The sequence below is a fragment of the Neolamprologus multifasciatus genome, chromosome 4 (genome assembly GCF_963576455.1).
Source record: "Neolamprologus multifasciatus chromosome 4, fNeoMul1.2, whole genome shotgun sequence".
Classification (NCBI taxonomy): Eukaryota; Metazoa; Chordata; class Actinopteri; order Cichliformes; family Cichlidae; genus Neolamprologus; species Neolamprologus multifasciatus.
In genome coordinates this window covers 21,079,129-21,101,559 of record NC_140442.1, presented here as the reverse complement: position 1 = coordinate 21,101,559, position 22,431 = coordinate 21,079,129, and the positions used below count along the sequence as shown (strand labels likewise).

General features: G+C 37.4%; 1 protein-coding gene across 6 annotated transcripts; it reads left to right on the top strand.

The window, feature by feature from the left end:
* Window positions 1-961: 961 nt before the first annotated feature.
* Window positions 962-22,149, top strand: LOC146520372 (NACHT, LRR and PYD domains-containing protein 3-like). Of its 6 annotated transcripts, none has more exons than XM_085157453.1 (12): window positions 963-4,032; window positions 4,166-4,511; window positions 4,714-4,736; window positions 4,835-5,071; window positions 6,669-8,538; window positions 9,088-9,270; window positions 9,920-10,087; window positions 10,211-10,384; window positions 11,119-11,280; window positions 11,668-11,841; window positions 11,930-11,979; window positions 12,576-22,149. In XM_085157453.1, the coding sequence occupies exons 2-12, from the start codon at window positions 4,249-4,251 to the stop codon at window positions 13,094-13,096; spliced, it is 3,825 nt and encodes a 1,274-aa protein (XP_085013579.1). In that variant the 5' UTR covers window positions 963-4,032; window positions 4,166-4,248; the 3' UTR covers window positions 13,097-22,149. The 6 variants fall into 6 exon arrangements, with proteins under 6 accessions (XP_085013580.1, XP_085013583.1, XP_085013582.1 ...); XM_085157452.1 differs by having other exon boundaries at window positions 4,145-4,511; XM_085157454.1 differs by having other exon boundaries at window positions 962-4,511; window positions 6,672-8,538.
* Window positions 22,150-22,431: the final 282 nt, after the last annotated feature.

Genomic DNA, 22,431 nt, shown 5'->3' with positions numbered 1-22,431 from the left:
CAGCTCTCAGCTCTCAGCTGCAGATGCATCACACCACAACACCAACCCAAACACAACCCTAATTCCCCTTCTTGCAGCCAGTGGGTGTGATTGCGGATGCAGAGTGGGTGCGTCTGCCTTCCCTGCACTGCACCGCAAACCACGTCCCACCACATACATACCAGCAGGTCAACTAATACTGTTAACTGCTGATGGGAAATTTTGCTGTGAACTGTGTACATATAACACATTAATGAGAATCAATATCACAAACTGAGAAATTTCATTTGTGACAAAGTTAATTTACATGAAAAGAAGTAAACAGACTTCAATAGACTTTAGTTTGTATTGTTAAATGAGAGTTCAGGATACAGGTGCAGAGTACAAAGACACAGCAACATGCTTTAGCAGAAAAAAAGTTACAAAACTACATGATAAAAAATTTTATCCACCACTTCCATATCTATTAGTAAAATACACTAGACACTAACAAATTAAATTTGCAGAGTAAAAAAAAACCATCCTGTGGTTTCTCACTGACTTCCAGGAGCTTCACTGACAGATGTGCCTTATACCACCCAGTAGTGTCACAAGAGGAAAAGACTGGAAGAAAAGCACAGTGGTAAAATAATAAGTGGATGCATAAGAAGAGTCACAAGTCATCAGCAGTGTCACCAGTAGTACTTTGTGAATCGATATTTCGAGGCCACCATGACAGATGAACCCCCGGGGCTTTGACAAACACAAAAAAAATGCTCAACCCTGACTTCAGTGCACAGGATATATAATTGTATATAACTTTATTACATACTAGTGAAAGTGGAAGTAATCTGTTGTTCATCATGTCATATTACACCTTACCATGAATGTTCTTATGTACAATTTCAATTTATTATTTAGTTCACTTCAAACAAATAATAAAGCTTATGACAATTATACAAAATGCTATATATTTTCAAACATATTTCGTAAAGGAGTGCTGGTTTAGCTCACAGAGCAGGCAACCATTTGCCACAGGACTAAATGCTGTGGCCTGGGTCTGACTCCTAAACTCAATATATGTGCAATAATGCTCACATTTAAATGCTTTACAAATGGCAGAGTTGGTCATGCTTTTTAAGTTTTGCAACCTTTTATTTAATATTTTCTGTTCAGTCCTTCGTGGCTTGTTGTTTTATTATTTTCCTTGTGCTAAGGAGTTAATATTTCAATGCAATGTAGTGTTTGAACTCTGTTTTCTTTTTGTTATTTGTGTCCTCCATTCTTATTTACAGATAATGTTGTTTCCCTCTTATATTCCCCGTGTCTGTTAGGTGTCAGTGTTAGACATTCTTGCATTATCAGACTTTCTTTTATGTTTTCTTTGCTACTGTCTTTTAGGTTTCTGTTTAGTTTTACATCCTTTGTCCAACTTGATTGTGTTTTTTTTGCATTTTTCCCCTCCCTGTGTATCTTTAGTGTACTTAAATCCTCAGTTTACCTTACTTTCTTATCGTAGTTTGGTTCTTTTTTCCCTGTTTACCTTTGTGGAAAATGTTTAATGTTTCATTGGACGTGTTCTATGTTAAAATAAAGGTTTGTTTTTGTATAGTAACTCAGCCTTAAAAGTCTACATTTGGGTCCACCGTCACACCAATTCACCAAGTGACTGAGCTGACAGTGAAGAAATAACATCATGGGGAACCAGTGTTCGGCACGTAGATGGTGTAAAAAGATGAACAAGAAATGTGACAAAGAGGGTGTTAACAGAACTGAGAAGAGTGAAGAAAACCCTTCCTTCCTCTTAAAACGGCCTCTGAAGGGGGAGGGGGACACAGTGAAGGAAACAGGGAGGAGACTTCATGCAGACATGCAGAAGAAACCTCTAGAAAAAATGACAAATTACAATTTAATGCCCAGGGGTGAGACAATTGTTATTTTGTGATTGACAGTAAAAAAGTTAATTGTACATAGATAAATAAATAAATATATAATAAAGATAAAAGATAAAATACTTACAGTTGTCTTTGCATTTTGCTAGTCTTTGCCTGTCTGATATAGAAGAGGAAGGTGAGTTAATCATTATAATTTTACAATTAACTCATAATGAAATGTCCATAAAAACATCTTTAATTCCTCTGCTTCTAAAGTTCCAAAGAATATTTCTTATAGCTGAGAAATATTCAGCAGACCTGGACAAGAAAAGGTCTAAACTCATTCAAACAATCACTTTGGTGATGCCTATAGCAGAGGAATTGAGACAGCAGGGTTTGATCCATCCAGAGATGTACAACAAAATCCAAGCTGCCAGGACCAGCCAGGATCAGATGAGTGAGCTCTACAATGCACTGACTACTACAAAATCCAAATCTGCATTCTACAGAATCCTTCAAGAAATTGAGCCACAGGCATGTGAAAGTATGTGACACCTTTTTTTAAAGTATATATTTCAGTTGCTTGGTAACCATATATACAACCCCTTCAATTCTGAAAATGATAGAAAGGAAGTATACACAACTTAAAAACAGAATACAATGATTTTTAAATTTTTACAAACCCATACTTTATTCATAATAGAACAGCTTGCTTTTCTCCAGAAAAGCAAGAATTTATATTGAATGTCTGTGATGTTTGGGCCCACTGGAAATCGCTGTAAGCTATCAAGGACACTTCCAAAAGAATTTGTGTCCATGTATATAGTTCACTATTCCATCCTCAAATTCAGGTTAAAATCTGTTGTACAAAGACGGAGCCATATGCGAACATGTTCTAACAACTTTGTCATCTTCTAGGTCAAAATTCATTTAAAGTGGAGTGAGGCAAAGTAGAAAACTGGGGTCAGATGAATAGAAATTTACGCCACATCCACACGTACACGGGTATTTTTGAAAATGAGATTTTCCGTTTTGTGTGGAGTTTTGTGTCTTGAGCTGTGAGTCTTTGAATTTGTGCAGAGTGTGTGGATTATCTGTGGTGTTAGGTGGGTTAAAGCAGCGGTCCCCAACCTTTTTTGCGCCACGGACCGGTTTATGCCCGACAATATTTTCACGGACTGGCCTTTAAGGTGTCGCGGATAAATACAACAAAATAAAACTAGTACCGGTACCGAAAAAAATACGATTTATTCATAACACACGTGAAAAGACCCAGGAAAAATAATGCTGAAAACCGATAAAAACCCTGAAAACCATACATTTCACACCTGAGCCTCAACTCTCGCGGCCCGGTACCAAACGACTCACAGACCGGTACCGGTCCGAGGCCCGGGGGTTGGGGACCGCTGGGTTAGAGGCACTCATGTTTTATGGTTTAAAGAAAAGAACAATTTAAAGAATTATTTAAAGCCATGTAAACATTGCTCAGTTATCTGGATCTCCAGAGTTGCACCTCATCTAAAAACAGTAACACCACTGCACACTTTCCATGCAGTTAGTCACCTGGCCACTAGAGGTTGCTTCTCTTTAACAAATAGCTGGAGTTTATGGGACAGGACAGTCTGTCTTAGCCAACATTTGGTTTTATTACTACCGTGACTAAGATTCTCATTAAATAGCAACACGAGAAGCTACACTTGCACAAATTAAGTATTTGACACTTTAAATTTATAGGTTACAAAAGCTTTGTGAATGAGTGGATTATTATTATTTTGTACAAATAACATTTAAGACAAAAGGCCACACTGAAATCATGCACATTTTAGAAGCACAGCTGCAAAAATGGCTTTAATGTTTATTTCAATGGCACGTTACTCTTCACATATAAAACGCAAGGGACACTAATAAAGGTAAATTAAACATTTTAAAGCTGGCAGTAGTCTACCGTGAATGGGTTTACCTTAACAAATTAATAACGTGTTTGCTATTACTATCTGAACATAAAAAAATAACTCACCAAACCGGTGATGTTACATTGAATCTGATTCTTTACACAATGTACAAAGCAAGAGAGGGAGAGAGAGAAAAAGAGAGCGCGAGAGATAGAGAGATAGAGAGATAGAGAGAGTGAAAGCGATCAAGTGAACAGAGAGAGATTCACCCAGCCGACTGCAGCTACTACAGGACATCGAACACAAAGGTAAGATAAACATATTAACCGCATATCACATTCACCCAATCAAATATCTTAGATGTCAATGATCATTAATTCTCTGAATGCTTCATTTTTTTTCTTACTTTTACTTTTACAGACACCGGACGCGGTTGTAAAGCCACAGCACTAATGCGATAGAGCGTGGTAGCCTAGATCGCACTTAAACGCTTTGAGTCATTGAGCTGACACAGAAGAACAAACATGGGCAGCCAATGCTCTACACACAAGAGGGGTCAAAGGCAAAACAACAAATCTGACCACAAGAAAAAGGTTGTTTGCAGCACAGAGGAAAGTGGAGCAAATTCCTCCCTCCTAAGACGGCCGTCTGTGCAGGGGCTGGGGACTGCATTGAAGGAAGCAGAAGAGCATTTATCCAGACATGCAGAAGAAACATCTGGAAAAAACAACTGTAGTGAGAACAGCAGTGCACATGACTGTGCTACTGCTGAAGTTAACACCTTCAGGTGAGACTTCATTATTTTTCATTCATAAAAAAACTGTTTAGTCTTTTATTATCACACTGATTTTATTTAAAAAACAAACAAACAAATATACAATCAGTGTAACAACATAAATGTAAGATGCAACTCTTACCTTTTTCCTTTAAAACATAATATGGTTTACACATTAACCACTTACAGTAACTTTGTTTCTGTCCTTTGTCAGTCCTTGCTTCAGCAACAAAAATGGTGAGTTAAAGTTAATAATTTTAAGACAAACTCTGGTCATAAAATACCCATTAAAATGCAATCTCTTACAATTAATTTGTGTGTTTTTTTTTTTAAAGAAGCTGACTGGGTGGACAGCAACAGGTCTAAGCTCATTCAAAGTGTCATTTTAGTGATGCCAATAGCAGATGAAATGAGACAGCAAAAAATGATCCATAAAGAGACCTACAACAAAATTGATGCTGCAACAACAAGCCAGGACAAGATGAGGGAACTCTACAATGCCCTGACTACTCAAGAAGTCAAATCTGCTTTCTACAGAAGCCTCCAAGAAATTCAGCCAGAGACATGTGAAAGTATGTAAGGTGTTTGGGTGAAACATTTTGAACTGCCCTGTTATCTCTTTTGTTTTTCATTTAATGCATAAAAGTTAAGACAGTTATGACATACAGATAATTCTGCAAAAGTTGTTAGAAGGCTTTCTATACTTTGCCACGTTAAAGGATAATGCATAACTAAAGGCTAGCTAGTAAGATTTTTACATAAAATCTAAGCACATAAAATCTGTGGAAATATTTTCTGTGTTAAAAAAATGTTTTAGACTCAGATATTTTAGTGCATATTTGGAACCAAGCTCACTTTTTCAGATCCAAGTAAACTGATCTCACCAAGCAGATCACTGCATTTGGCTATAGGTGTGGTTGTAGCACAAAACGCACACCAGTACCTCTAACACACAGCTATGAGCTGCTCCGGGTCACTCAGCTTTCTGAAATGATTTCTCTGCTTTCTAAGATGTGGTCCCAACTCTGTTAACAAGAGCTCAAACAGCGACACCGAATATATGTATGACAGTGGTGTAATGAAAATTCAAGTCCTCAATCAAACCATGAATTATCCCCTGCTACTGCCTTTTCAGAAAAAATGGATGAACCCAGAATTTCTTTGTTTTTTGTTTAGAAACAACAGGACGGACTTAATTCGTTTCACAGTTTCACAGATGCCGAATCTTATGCAAAAACACGTGGTCCGTGTGTAATGGCCTAAACGCTGAACACGTGGATACACATTGTTGGGTGTAACGAGTTATAAAGTAATGCATTGCTGTAATTACTTTGGATTTTTCAGTAATGGAGTAAGTTAACGTGTTACTATACTAAATTCAGTAATTACACAACAATTACAGTAGAGAAGAAAAAAAACAGATGTTTATTTTCCTGCGTCCTTCCTGCGCTACAATCAGCTGAATTGTGTTTGTATGCGTGGGGAGGAAAATGGTGAAGAAGTATATCAATGCAGCTTTTGAGAAGTAGCGATATGGACATTACTAATTTGTTTAATTAGTAATTAATTTAAGGACAAAAGTGCAATGGTAAAGTCGAAACTATAATTCGGACTAAAAAAATGCATAATTGGTAACACAACTTTGGTTCTTTACAAGGACAGCATGCTAACACCCAACTAGTCAAAAACCCAGAGTAATTTTAAACTGAATCCAATCCCAGCCCAGCAGCCAAAGTCTGATCTTCAACAGGTAACAAAGGCAGTGATGAGCAGTCAGGCTTGAAGTGTCTAGAGGAATAGTGGCGATCAATTGGAATTGTCTATGGGCTGAAAGTTGATTCTGTTCATCTAAACGTAGCGTTTTCAGCGGGAGAAACATTTCATCACCTGTAACTTCTTCAGTCTTCAGGTTTCCCTGACCTCATAAACAGTACATTTGAATACAGTTGTGTAACTAATTACTTCCTCTGGTTAGTAATTAAATAAATAAATAAATGCTTTAAAGAACTCAACACTGTACATATATGCATATATAAATAGTTGAGTAATAGAGTCCACACAGACAACAGAGTTTGAAGAAACAAGAAATTAAAAAAAAAAATCTAACCCTGGAACTAGACCAGGGATAATGATAGTTATAAGATTGTTCTTTTTCCTCTTTACCTACAGCAGAAGATGTCATCAAGGAGGTCATCAAAAAGAACAAAGAATATCTGAGACAGAAGTGTCAGTGGCAGCGGGAAGGCACTGAAGAGACTTCTATTGAGGAAAAATCATTGGATAAAATTTACACAGAGCTTCACATTATAAAAGGGGAGAGTGAACATGTCAATAAACAACATGAGATCTGGGAGATTGAAGATAAAGCGAGAAATCAAACTGTTGAGGGTACAAAAATCAACTGTAATGACATCTTTAAACACGAGCAAGACGACAAAGAAGTGAAAGCAATCATGACTGTGATGACAAAGGGGATCGCTGGCATTGGAAAAACTGTCTCTGTGAAGAAGTTCATCCTTGACTGGGCAGATGGAAAAGCCAATCAGGACTTGGACTTCATCCTTATGTTTCCATTCAGGGAGCTAAATTTGGTCCAAGATGATCAGATTAGCTTTGAGAACCTTGTGAAAACATTCCATCCAGAACTTAAAACCATAGCAGTTGCAAAAGCTTTGGCTGATCGTAAAGTTTTGTTCATCTTTGATGGTCTCGATGAAAGTCAACTTCAGCTGAAATTCAAAACGACCACAATACTGGATGATGCTACGAAGGTGTCCTCAGTGGACACTCTGGTGACCAACCTTATCAGGAAACATCTTCTTCCCTCTGCACTTGTTTGGATTACCTCAAGACCAGGAGCAGTTCAACGCATTCCTCGTGAGTATGTTTACCAGTGGACCGAGGTCAGAGGATTTGATGATCCACAAAAAATAGAGTACTTCAGAAAGAGAGTTGAGGACAAAGCAGTTGCTGAAAAAATAATTGAACACATAACAATGTCACGGAGCCTGTACATTATGTGTCACATACCTATCTTCTGTTGGATTGCTGTAAATGTTTTTGAGTATTTGATGCGTAAAATGAGAAACACCAAAGATGGAAACCAAAAAATACCCACAACTCTTACTGGGATGTACACACACTTCCTTCTTATTCAGATGATGATCGCTAATGAAAAATATGGCAACCAGGAAGACCAGGAAGAGCCTGATACAGCAGAGCTTTTTAAGTCAAATGAAGAGTTCATTTTGAAATTAGGCAGGTTGGCCTTTGAGCAACTGGAAAAGAGCAAGATCATATTCACTGCTAAAGATCTGGAGAAGTATGACATAGATATAATGAAAGCTGGAGTTTACTGCGGGTTGTGTACAGCAATATTCAAAGAAGAGAGCGTGTTCTTTACTAAGAAACTTTACTGCTTTGTGCATCTGACAGTTCAAGAGTATTTTGCTGCTCTCTTTGTATATCACAGTTTTGCAAACAAAAAAATCGATTCTGAAAGTCTCAAGGATTTCATGCTAAAAGGGTCTGATGAAGAGCTCAAGTCTATCTTGGAAACAGTTCCAGTGGATCTACCTTTGAATGAACTGATTGAAATTACAATAGCTAATTCAACTCTGAGAACGACCGGAGAACTGGACATGTTCCTCAGGTTCCTTATTGGCTTGTCTCTACAATCATCAGAAGAACCACTTCAAAGTCTGATTCAGCAGACTGAAGAGCATTCAACAAATATTGAGGAAATTCGGTCAAGTCTATTAGAAATAGATTTGTTTGACTGCTCAGCTGAAAGATGTCTAAACCTTGTCCACTGCCTGACTGAGTTGAAAGACAGTTCCCTACATGAATCAGTACGAAAGTATCTGAAACCAAATTGTTTTCCTGAATCACCGCTCTCTCCTGTTGAGTGTTCAGCTCTGGCTGACTTGATTCTGATGTCAAACACGCCTCTGGATGAATTCAATATCAAGAAATACAGACCATCAGGAAAAGGTATCTTTAGACTTCTTCCAGCTGTGAGGAACTGCAAAAAGGCAATGTAAGTCTATAGTTAAGCAAATGTATCAGACAAACACCAGTGAAACTGCAGGTCTAACATATGTCAGTTTACCTTGATATATTGTTATGCCAGTTCAGAACAGTCATAACAAGACTACAGTCTTAAATATAGTTTACGGTTATGATCAATGGAGTCTTTGCAGTCTTTGCTGCTTTGTCTGGCACTGTGAAATAAAAGAGCTGTTTAAAAAGAAACAGAAAGAAAACACAGCAGAATTGAGGCCTTAGAATTAGGTGCTCAGTGCTATGGGTGATTAGTGGGAATAACTGTGCACATACCATGTTTTAACATGCTGTTGTGAACCGTCCCGTATAGAATAAATAAAATTTATCAAAACAATTTAACTGAGCACAGGTTTCTAGTGCTGAGTTGGAGAAAATTATATCATTTTTACTGTAAAAATTCTTCAGATTAGACAACAAATATATATATATATGCTAGCAAATGATATACATGCCTTTAAAACTTTACATTGCACAATGATCTTTTTTAAAAAATGAATTTCATTTAATCAAATTTTTTTTGCAGAATCTCAGGCTTGGATCTCAGTGTTTGGGAATATAAAACGATCTCTTCAGCTCTTTGCATACCACACTCTGTGTTAACTGAGCTGCACCTAGTCAATAACACATTTCATAGCAGGGACTATGAAGGTGCAGAAATCTTGACTGACGGACTAAAATATTCTCAGTGTGAACTAGAGGCTCTAAGGTTGGTAAAATTAACATTTTGAGGGTTTTTTTTCTTTTTCTTTTTTACCATCTGCCATTTCTTATTATGATTTTGTGCTTTTTGAACAGTGTGCTTATATATTCACTGAAAACTTTGTTAGGTGTACCTGGCTAGTAGTGGGCTGTACCTTTTAACTTCAGATGTCTTCTTAACATGACATAGATTCAACAAGGTTCTGGGAACATTCTTCAGAGAGCTTTGTATGGTTTCCTGCTTGAAACTGTTGTTTCCAGACAATCCCCCTGTAACCATACACATGTGTATACTATGGTTACAAAGGAATTGACATGGTCAGGTAGACTGTGGTGTTTAAATTATTCTCTATTAGTACTAACTAATCAGTAGTTAGTACTAACAGAGAATCTGAGTGTCTCAGACCAGTTTCTCAGGCCAGCTTGTCAAACAAACATTTTTTTTGACACAGACACATTCCCAGTCACTTAAATCACCTTTCTTTTCCATTGTGACTCTCGGTTTGAAGTTCAGTGGGACATCTTGTTTCTACATGCCTAATTGCACTGGGTTGCTGCCGTGTGACTGGTTGACTAGATTTGTGAACAGGTATAGCTGACATAGTGGTGAATGTTATCATGTGGATCTTTTCACCTATTGTCCTTTGCCCTTGCAGTCTTTCTGGTGAAGAACTCTCAGAAAAACAGGCTGAAGATTTGGCATCAGCCATCCAATCAGTAATCTCAAATCTAAGAGAACTGGAGTTGAGTGGCAACATCCTGAGGGACTCACTATGCTCTGTGCTGTCAGTTGGATTAAGATCCCAGAAACTGGAGAAGCTCAGGTCCGTTTTACATGTTATTCTTCATCTAATTTTTTGGCTTTCTCATATGTCAGAAATTCAGTTGCTCTGAAAATTTTTGGCCAGATAAAAACAACAATCCAATTTTATTTTCTGCAACAAAAGACTGAACCGAAATCCAGAGCCTGAAAAAATCTGCGAAGAGTTAGTGGCAGCATTCAAATCCAGCACCTGTTATCTGAGAGAGCTGCAACTGAACTACGTCAATTTTAAAGACTCAGAAATGAAGAAACTGTCAGCTGAGCTGATGAGCACGAAATGTAAACTGGAGGCATTAAGGTAAAATTCTTTACTATTATAGGTATTATTAAAGTTTAGTCAACAGGAAGAAAGCTCAGTTTGAAATATTTTAACTCTAAGTACTTTTGACATGGAGTATCATGGTTGTGATGCTGGTAAACAGATTCTCAGTGGGGAAATTTAACTAGTTTTTTCTAGTGTTACAATTTAGGAAAAATCTGTTTATTTATTATAAATATCCTAAATATAATTTATTTATCATTCAACAACACAAGATTAGAATGAAAAACAAAGATTGTCATTCTAATCTTGTGCTGTTGAATTGAACAGCACTTGGCAAATTTATAAAACTACCTGTCATAAAACAATAAATAACATCGACATATAACTAAAACCCTTTTTCTGTTCAGAAATGCAAGTAATAATTGTAACATGGCACAATAATTAGAAAAAAATAAAATAAGGTAGTTTTCAAATTCATGGATAATAGCAATGATTGTATATTAGCATTAAAATGTCATTTTGATTAAAGTGCTTTTGCATACTGGTGGATTACACCATTACACAAGCATTAAAAAAATATATGATTATAATTTCTAATAAAAATATAGTTACCAGTGCAGCTGTGGCACAAACCTCTCACACAGTGGCAGTCTAATGAATTTGTTGAGAACTGTATATGAGGAAAAATGAGAATTATTGTCACAGTAATGTTTTCTTTCATTTCTTTCAAATATTTTGGTAATTATTGTATGCTAACATTTTTCATCCAGTCTCACTCACAACAAAGTCACAGAGAAAGGCTGTGAGATGCTGGCCTCAGCACTCAGCTCCAGACCTCTCCACCTGAAAGAGTTGGACCTGAGCTACAATGACCTACAAGACTCGGGGGTGATGGCACTGTGCAATGCACTGACAGGTTTAAAAACACTCAGGTTAGTACAAAAAATAACCCAACGTGGATTCGAGGCTGATTGGCCTCAAGAAGGTGGGTAGAAACATGATCGGACTAGGTCTGTAATGTCGCAATGAGCTTGGCAGCGTGGGAAAGTGAAAGTGACGTAAGCTTAGATTAGCCACCAGACGCCTGGGAAGCAGACAGATGTGTGACTGCAGGCCTTCCTTATTGAACTTAAGCATAACACTTCGTTGCAATAATTTTTGCAATCTAATCATTTGATATCACTGAAAAAAAGTGAGAGGCACATAGTGCTGTCCAAAGGGACACTGAGAAAAAGCTATGAAATGGCACTTGTGTTATGACAGAAAGTCAAACTTGGCACTGATGAGAGCATCTACCACTCATTGTTTGCTTTCTGTAGGCTATCATTTTGTAAAGTGACAGACGATGGAGGCTCCTCTTTGGTCTCAGCTCTAAACTTGAAACCCTGCAGTCTCAAAGATCTGGACCTCAGCTTTAATAACCTCACTGATGACATAGTCCAGATGCTGAAGGAAAAACAGAGGGATTCATGCTGCAGTCTGGAAAAACTCAAGTATGGAAAACCAATAACAAACACAGTTTTATACTTGATAATATTATAATAATGTTTGCAAGTTGATTTTTATTATTATTCCCATCAGTGTGGACCAAAACGCAGAATGCTGGGTTGACCTGAAGCTGCTGAGACAGTGTAAGAAAACCTTTTCTTGTTCATGAAATGTTACATGTTACATGTGATTTGCATCCATGCAGTTATATTTGCAAGTGTTTACAAGTCCCTAAACATTTTCCAAATCAGGATGAACATACAAAAATGAACAATAGTGATTTACTATAAATAATATTTTCTACATCACGAAAGTGTAAAGTCCAATGCAGCCTTGTGCTTAATTAATGATAGTCTAGTTTAAAGTCATATCTAAATTAGAGCTATTTTCTGTGGCCAAGGGACGATGTTCTGTTCTGTATGGCTTTCATTTATTCCAGATCTGTTAACTCAACTGGTATAAGGGCAATCAGATACAATCCACATTCCTCATGCATCAAAGTTAAAACATTTAATGTAAAACAACAAGAATAACAACCAGGAAAGAACTATGCAAAATGAATGTTCACGTAAACAGTTTACACAGCATGTCAATTGTATGAACAGGGACTTGGGGAAATGTATAAATACTAAGTAACCTAGCTTTTTTAAAAAGTTTGATGATAACCAGAGATGAAGAACCATACTTACATAATATTACTATTACAAGTAATTAATTGTTTTTCATGCTCTGATTCCAGTTGCCTGTGACCTAACACTTGACCCAAACACAGCAGGTGTGAATATTATTTTAACCAAGGAGAACAGAATGGCAGAATATGCCCCAGAGAAGCAACCATATCCTGATCATCCAGACAGATTTAATAATCGCCAGGTTCTCTGTGAAGAAGGTCTGACAGGTCGCCATTACTGGGAGGTTAAGTGTTCTCAAGCTAACGTTGGAGTGGCATATAAAAGCATTGACCGGGAGGGAGACTTTGGCTCTGACTATTCATTGGGAAAGAATGAAAAGTCTTGGTGCTGGATGAATGATGGTTGTTTTTATCATAACAATTCCTGTATAAACTTTGTAGACTCTGCAGCACTTTATAGTCCTATCATAGGAGTTTACCTGGACTGGCCGGCAGGGATTTTGTCCTTCTTTGAAGTCTCTCCTGATACACTTATCCACCTGTACACCGTGCACACAACCTTCACTGAACCACTCCATGCTGGTTTCAGTCTGGATAATGGATCAGTTTACCTCTGTAAAATTAAGTAGGTAGACATTTTGGATGAAAGGAAAGGGACCCTATACAGTTTACCATACACTGCATTACAGTATACTACAGCCCTGTCACACATGGAACAAGTAAGCCGGTTGGCTATGTGATCGTGGCTTTGATTATGTCTGTCAGGGTCTTATCCAGACATACCAAGAGTAGCAATATATACACACAAAACTGATGGAGAAAGACTCTTTGCATTGTCAGTGTCAGCATTAGTTAACTGTACTTTTTTTGTATTTAGCTCTCCCTTTTTTTGACACCACAAGCAATGTCTGGAAAGGTGCTGTACTTAATAAAAAAAAAAAAAATCACCTTTGTTCATTTTATTTTCTTGCACCTCATACACTACGGCTGGATCACCCCAGAATTGGGAATGATAGTGATGTAGAACTGCAAAAAAAAAAAAAAGTATTGTTATTCTTTGATTCGATTTCCCTGGAAATAGGTGAACCTCACCCTAAAGGCTTTTATTGGTTGGACTGCATTCCTTGTGACACTCCTCTTTACTTATCTACTTTGACTGACTAGGGTGAAGGGAAAAGACATATCAGACTTTGTTGGTTTTAGGAAGAATATTTATTGCTCAAACACAAGATATAAGAATCAAAAACTGACTTAAGACTAATAGAAGCAAAATGCTGGTTATATTGGTGTTGGCAATTCAAAGCCTAAACTAAATCATTCAATCACTGTGTTTCTCTTTGGTTACTAAAGTACAATGGAAAATCTGAATGCAAATAACTTCCTGCCTAAACTAAAGTACAGAATAGTGACAGCCATGTGTCTAAATAAAAGGTGATCTAAAGAATTTGTAGTGCGATTCGAGGGTGTGTGACTGTGTTTCTAAACCTGTCCCAGCCCCAGGCAGTGACACAATTAACTGCCTTGTACCTGAGCTCAACCTTTTAGACTTTATCATAGCCGTACATTCTCCAAATGTCTGTCTGTTCACAAACTAAATAGGAATTTCAGACAAGAAGCACAAAGGGGTGACTGCTCACATTAAATCCAAGACCATGTCACTGAGTGAAATTTTAATAAGAGGAGATCTTTAGGATGAATTGAACATAATTTATTGATAAACAGAATTGAAACAGAATTGGACTCTGATTGCTAAATAGATCCAGACCGTTTATAGGGCAGGACCCCACCCGGAGTGGAGATGCTGGTGATGGTGATGAAGATAGAGACTTGGATAGAGCTCTGAGTAAGGTGGGTTGAAGCAGAGATGGAGAGGAGGTGGGTTGCGGGAAGTAGTCAGAGGAACCGTGAGATTTAAAGTATGTGAAGTGGAGGCTGATTGGCTTGAAAGCAGCAGGTTGAAAGATGATTGGACTCGACCTGAGCTTGATGGTTTGGGAAAGTGGAAGTGGTGATAGATGTGTGATTATTGATCTGGCAATAACCAGATGGATCTCCTGATTGGTGGGCTGAACTGGGCTGTTTACCAAAAATCAGTTCAGCCAGGAAGCCAAATGACTAGGATACGATTCACGGGATCATAGTTGAGGGACTGCAGAGCAGGATCTACAGAAACACTGGTGAGTTAGGCAGACAGGGATGACAATTAGACCCAAAATGCACAAACATCTGTAGTCTTTACCTGGAACCTACAATTCAGACTTGATATTCATATTGAAAGTGATATATGGATGTCACCATGTCCAAATGTTGTAATGACTTGTACCATTATTATTATGGAATTGTGACCATGGCACTTTAAATAACCCTGATCTGATTTTATGAACATCAGTCTGTGAACATCAGGCCAATACTGATGTGAAGCTTTAAGTTTTTTAATTTATTGAGAAAGCATGTGGTGTGCAGCTCATATCTTGCAACACTTCATCGATATTAACATTTCACTCTCGCTACTCCTTTTTGTTCCATTGCTTCATATGTTCTAGGCTTACCCGCAAGCTGTTTTCATAGTGAAGTCATACTTTCATTTTCCTGGGAGATTTTGTATGCAGTAGAAGATTTGCATAATGAAAAGCCAGGCGTAGGAACATAGATGAATTACCGCATCGGTAAAGAAGGCCTCAAGATTCAATAATATGTATGCACGATTGTGAATATTGGTGTAGATTGACATTAAAATTGGAGTGTGATAATAAAAGTGCTTAAATGTCGTGTAAATAGGGTCCACCTACATAATAAGGCTAAAATGCTGTTATACAGCTGCCCTTTATAGGTACATAGTTGGATCACACATTAACCCAAAGGTAGCTTGCACTATGGCATGTGTTACTTTGAGCTTTATGTTAACATTTATTAACATTATTAATTAATTACGTTAAATCACTGCTTTTCTGTTTCATTACATATGTTACGTTCTTAGTCTAGGCGTGCATTGAACGCAACAAGCAATTGGCCCCACTCACGCACCACCCAAGAAAGAACACAAACAGTAGTATCTTTTAAAGTGCTAAGCAGCCATTTATTTGCTTCAGTAGTGAGCAATGCCAAAAATAACAAACAAAACTCCCCAATGGTCCCTATGCTTTCATACACAAATGAAAACCAACCAAAAGACAATTCACTTACCTAACTTTCTAACAAAAAACAGGAGAATACTTAATCAACAAAAATGGCTTCTCACACCTAGGCTGCTGCAGTGAACAATATATACAAGGTAAAAAAAAAAAATACACAATTGCTACTTTACAAATCTATTTACAAGATTAAGGTTCTATTGCCAGACACACACACACACACACAAACATTGTACTTGGTTGTACTTGCAAATCAATAGGCAAGGTCACTCTACGAAACAACGAATCAAAAACACATGCTCTTTGTTGGATGGTGGAGGCTAGGAGAGAGGGGGGCTAGGTGGTTGTCATCTGGTGGTTAAATACTTGAGGTGATCAGCCAATTATCCAATCCGAGGACAGGAAGAGACTCCACCCATCTACTCAGCAGGCACGCCCAGGTGTCCATCCCATAAGAAAGAAAAGGGGAAAAAACCCACAGCCATCCTCTGGTGGGAGGAATCACGCATAAAACAAACACTGACAACATTGGATCATAACACATAGATGAATGTACTGCATGAAATATACAAATTAAGAAGTGAAATAAACTTTAATTTAAATACACCCTCAATTAAAAAAAAAGTTCAGAGTACTGAATTTTTCCATTGCAGAAAAGTAACTGATCAATTTAAAATCTCAGCCTTCAAAGAGTGTCTCTTTCACTGGTAAAAGTGACGGGCTCTTCAGGTGTGCCTCTGTTATCCGAAGTTCATTTATAGCATCCTGAACAATTAAAAGGCGCATCCTGATTGGCAGATGCTAACAAGAAGTATCAAATACGTTAAATGCTGGCGTCCTCCTTTGATTTTGGGCTAGCCCTGGCATAGCTGCACCATTCTCCTATAGACTATCTGTGCCTTTGTTACATTGACAACTAGACTAACATTTTACATTATCATGACGTAATTTTATTGGCCTTACTACCAAAATATTTACATTTTTTACAATCATGCTACAATCTTGGAATAATTTTATACCAAAATTTGAGAAATACAGACAATTTAAAAATAAATCGTAAGGCCATTGCTCCCTTTGGCTTCAGTGCACTGGTCATGTGCCAACTGTGTCTATATGGAAGTCTTTCTTTGCTTGTTATTACCAAACAGCTAAGCAGCTGAAAATGCAGAAGGGCAGGTTAATTTTCAGGTTAATTTGGCCAAGTGGTAAAAAGTCATGTCTTTGCTGCTGAACTAACACACAGGTTAGACACATTGTTTTATATGACAAGTTCTCAGTAAATTCTTCCCACATGTTGACACCTGGTTTTCTGGAAAGGAGTCAACCTACCACCATGCAGCATGTACAGACAGGTTTGAATTATTCCTCATAATCCGCTCCTTCCCATGTACTTTTCTAACTGAGATACCTGCAGTGTTTGGTATTTTTCTCATTACCTGCTTGAATGAACTTTCTGGTCATTTTGATAGCTCAGAAAAAACAAACAGAAAACAGTTCATTTACCAAAATATGATATTTTTGTTTCCACCTTTGATATTCATTTGAAATGTTAATTCAAACAGAAGGATAATTGCAGGGTGTCAGTTTGTTGAAAGGAGTCCTCTGCTTCATTATTGTTTGTTTTATGTGTGCATACTGATTTACTCAAAGATATCATCTCAGCTGCTGCTGCCGCACTGAGATAACCAGAGTGCAATTTTCTGCCTCGTACAGGATTCACATCCCACTGCAGAAAACTTCAAGTTCACATATAACGATGTAGCTGTCATATTATTTTTTATCATTGCCAGATACAGTTAAAAATTAAGATTTAAAAACAAAAAACAAGACAACTAGTCAATCAAATAAAACCTATGACACAGTGCATACAGGAGATGATGAAAAAATAATGTTAAAGGATACAACAGCAACATTTTTCCAGTTTTAACAATAAAAAGACTTCATATGACTTTTCTGTGAGATGAGAGGATTTTAATGAGTTTAAAATCTTTAAATCTCCAGCCAGTTTGGATAATATGTACAGATTATTTTTAAGAAAGCAATAATACCTACTAGAGTATAGCTGTGCATTGTATACACTCACCAGCAACCTTTTTAGGCCTGTTCATCGCAATTACCAATATATAATCAGCCAATCATGATCAAGAAAACCTGCTTAAGTCCAAACCAAGCATCAGAAAAGTTATTTAAGTGACTTCGAATTTGGCATGGTTTTCGATCTGACTGGTTCAGAAACTGCTGAAATTTTCCAGGGTTTACAGAGAATGGTCCACAAAAGGGAAAATATCCAGTGAGCAACAGTTCTCTGCGTGAAATTGCCTTGTTGATACAAAAGGTCAGATGAAAATGACCAGACTCCTTCCAGATGATAGAAAGGCAAAGGTAACTCAAATACCTATGTGGTACAACGAAGGCAGACGAGCATCTCTGAACACACAACACTTCAAAGCTTGAAGTAGATTGCCTGTATCAGGGGCCTCTCCTGTCAGTTAAGAACAGGAAATTGAGGCTGCTATCCACATGGACTCACCAAAATATGACGATAAAAGTGGAAAGAAATTTCCCTGGTATCATGAGTCAATTCCTACAACAACATTTAAATGTTAGGTTAGAATTTTGTGTAAACAACACAAAAGCATGGATCCATCCTGACTTGTATCCATAGCTCCTTCTAGTGGTGATGGTGGTGTAATGGCAAGTACAAACTGAGCGCTGTTTTAAATGCAACAGCCTACCCTAGAAGAGTTGCTGTCCATCTCTATACCCTTATCAAAACACCTATGTTCTGATGAGGCTCAGATCATCTCAAACTGGTTTCTTAAACATGACAATGAGTTTATTGTATTCGAATGGGCTCCACAATCCATCAGATCTCAATCTAATAAAGTACCTTTGGGAACATGGTGGAGTGAAGATCCATATCATGGATGTGCATCCAGCAAGTCTGCACCAAGTGTGTGATGCTATCATGTCAGTATCAACCAAAATCTCTAAAGAACGTTTCCAGCACTGTGATGAAAGCCCTTCTGAATAACGTTAGTTATGAAGGTGTACCTGATATAGTGGACATTTGTATAAATATGTGTATATTGCTCAGGTTTCCACATCTTCTGTACTTTGCTAGTCTCCCTTATATTTAGTGGAATCCAAATATATAAGAGGAGATTTCTTTCTGCTGAGTTCAAATGTTGTTGTGTTAGCCTGGGTGGGATGTGCAGTTTGAGGGTGTGATCTGTCTCTTTAAAACTTGATTTGACAACATTAAAGCAGTATGTGCAGCCTTCTGTCGGCTGTGTGACACACATGGGGATTGTCCCGTCTGCTGTTTGTTTTGTCACTTTGTTTCTCCCATGGTTCCTTTCAGTTGTCAGCAGAGTAGCAGCCTTGTTAGCGTAGCTCCTTCTGAGTTTCACTGACACACACACCTCAGCACCAACAGATACACACACACACACATATACAGGTATAAGTATAGGTAAAAGTTTTCCAAGTTATTCGGATGGACAACCACAGTATCACAACATAGTGAGGCATACTTCATCTTATACTTAGGCACCTATTGTGAATGTATGCACATTAACATTAAAGATTACTCAGAAGATATTGAGAAATAAATACACTTATGCTTTCATGCATGCTTGTTCGTTTAACAATAAGTATACAGTAAGTAAGTAGTAAGTATACAGTAAGTATACAGTTATGACCAATTTAAAAACCATTAATGTGGCTTTGTGCAAAATTAACAGAATATCTCCCTTGTTGGTTCATATTTGCAGGCAGAAGGTATCTGCTCTGGTGCAAGACATTTTGCGGTACATGCACTAAACACCTGTAAAACTGCAAACCTTTTTACTTTTATTGACTCTAATCAAGAAAATATTATGTATTATGTATTATGTATATGTAATGTAAAAGGGATGTATATGTAAAAGGGATCTTCAGAGGTGTTAGGAGAAGTGAATGCTTTTTAAGTTTTGGAGATGGAAACACAATCTGTACACATATACACAACCAACTGTTTGTCTCTGTTGCAGGTGGTTGCACTAAGCTAAGCTAAGCTAAGTAAGCTAAGCTAAGAGAATCTGTTTATGCAAACACACATAAATCCCCTCCCAGCCCACCCCTTCCTCTTATTTCTGCATTATCAAACAAATATATAACCTTGAAAATGCCTGGTTACTGTGTGGTATCAACAGTTTTTTTAGAGACAATGTTTAAAAGAATAAAATAGTAAATCATCTGCGGTGTTTTCAGTTACTCACAGATAATGTACTTACCACAAAAGAAGCATTCAGTATCCTAATATTGTTGTTGTATACCTGAATAAATAAAGTTGTTGTATACAGTTGCAAATATTCACAGGTTTTTCACAGTTTTGCAACTTTCATACTTTTTTCCAGAGAAATGAAATGTATCAACACAGATACATTAAACTGATGACATATCTGTAATCTTGCATTATGAACAAATACAAACACATGGATTGAGAGAATATGGCCTTAACTATGAAGGAGGATTGTAGCTTATCCAAGTAACTTGAAATTAACCTGCTCCAGGGTAGGATTTGTTCTAGATTAGAGATCAGCAGGTATTTTATTTTTTTAAATTTTGGCTACAAACAACGATTGTTGATTGTATAATATTTGTATTCCTCTATAAGCACTATTATTATATAACAGGACTATCTGTGACTGTTCAGATACTGCCAACAGTAGCCCTGTCACCTGAATACCCTATGGAGCCAGAACAATACCTCCTGATATTGCTATTGGAAAAAAATAAAACGATACAATAATAAATATAATGGAACGGTGCCGTGGGCATATTAAACTTGTTTTGTAGTATAGGGCCTTGTTGGATAGCCTTACTGCACTCTGATTTTCTTCCACTGCAGTCTAATAATATGACACTAGAGGGTGATGCATAACAGGATATGGCATGCCAGATGTATGTGTGTAGACCAGCATATGTGTGTGTGTCTGAGAAAAAATCAAGCACTTGAAGGCATATTTGCTACATATTTGTATGCTGATTATAAAGAAACATATCCTATAAAAAAATCCATCTGTGAAGGTTTCAGGGTTATTTCCTGAGAAATCTTTCTGTGTGCAATCATTTTTTCTTCTATCAATACTTTACACACACACACACACACACACACACACACACACACACACACACACACACACACACAAACTGAAGCAGTAAATGGAATTAAACACCCTTTTAGAAAAGACAAGACCAAATCCTTCACGCTTGAGTCACCTTCTGTTTGAGATTATGTATGCATATTATTTATTCATATTCTCATCTTGACTTACCCATATGTTTTAAAGGTCAGGGTGCTATTACTGTTTTAGAAGGTTAAAAAGTTAGTGGAGGGCCAAAATCATTAAGGCACTCTGTGTATTCCACCAAATTGTATAGTGTTTTTGTTTTTTTGTAGCTCAAACAGGCTGCATGTCAAAGTGTGCTGTAGCCTGTAAGAGCCAAAACCCCCACAATGATAAATAGGATAAGGAGCTGATTCTCATGTGGTTTCTCTTTTAGCATGCCACGGTATCTAGTATAATACTTGCAATAAACTTTTTAGGTCTGCACATTAATCCAGCACATGAAGCTCATGTTTTAGACAGCCTACTTAAATCATCAGTTTTTGGCTAGCTACCAGTCCACGAGATACAATATTAAACCACAGCTAGCAGTTAGCTTAGTGGAAAGACTATACACATGTGAAGGTATGTGTAATATAGTCTTAAGCTGTATTAAAATACAATACTTTAAATGTGTCTTGAATAGTCTATTATATTTTGCTGCTTATAGATGGTTAGCATGTGACAGCTAGCTAGCTTCCTGTAGGCTAGCACTCACAATCAGCTGAAAAAAGAACAAAACAAACGCCTAAAAATCCACAACGTTATTGCACCCTTTACCCGTTAATCCCTTTTATATTTCCACAGACTAATTCTCTTTGTTATTAAGAGCTTAAAAATGGTCTATGAACGTGACTTTTTGTGCGTCTGTCTTTTGTATGTGCAGTCAGAAATTGGTTTAGAGCAACCAGAGGAGCTGCTGGCAGCTAAATTAGGAGCACATCAATCTTTTATGGATGTTGTTTTACAGTTCCTATCTCACTGTTATCTCTCTGTCTCTTTTAGGCCGGAGGGGCTAGCTGATTTGATCACCAGCCGTCTTATGCACACATCTTAGGAGATGTGGAAACGAATTAATTTGAAGGACCATTTAAACCACAACATTTAGATCTTTAGCCATCAGAATTCTTGTCTTAAGGCCAAGAAAGATGCCAAGCGGATTTATTTTACCAAGTGGATCATCATGGCCTTGCCATATTGGTCCATTTGATTGACCTTTATTATAATTATGAATTTATTTTATTTTCGGTTGCTACAAACGGGACAGACATGACTGGGGGATAGGACAGGGAGAAAGAATGAAAGAAAGAGAGGGAGAGAAAGAAAACCAGAGGGGAGAAGAGACGGTGAGAAAGGGGGGAAGAAAGAAAGAAAAACAAACAAAACACCTGGATCACCTGTATGGAGAGAAAAAAAACATAAGAGAAAGCAAACAAAAAAAGAGCAACATAATAAAAACAGCACCATCACAATAAACTAGCTAGCAGTAGATAACAGTAGATACTAAATATTAAATGATATTGTGCAGCACGCAAGATAGACAGCGCACAATGTGCTTTGAGGCAGCAGCCAAGAAAGGTGTAGTCCGCGTCTGTCAACACAAACACAAAATTGTCAACACAACCTGTCTATAGAATCTCTCAGTTATACACGCAAGTGGGTGATATTGTAACTGACTTT

What these genes read in the sequence shown, in the direction of transcription:
- LOC146520372 (XM_085157453.1), top strand. Translation starts at nt 4,249, where the DNA reads ATGGGCAGCCAATGCTCTACACACAAGAGGGGTCAAAGGCAAAACAAC. An exon ending in TTGCTTCAGCAACAAAAATG is followed by an intron (nt 4,737 to 4,834) that starts GTGAGTTAAAGT and finishes TTTTTTTTAAAG; the next exon opens with AAGCTGACTGGGTGGACAGC. An exon ending in ACAGGTTTAAAAACACTCAG is followed by an intron (nt 11,281 to 11,667) that starts GTTAGTACAAAA and finishes TGCTTTCTGTAG; the next exon opens with GCTATCATTTTGTAAAGTGA.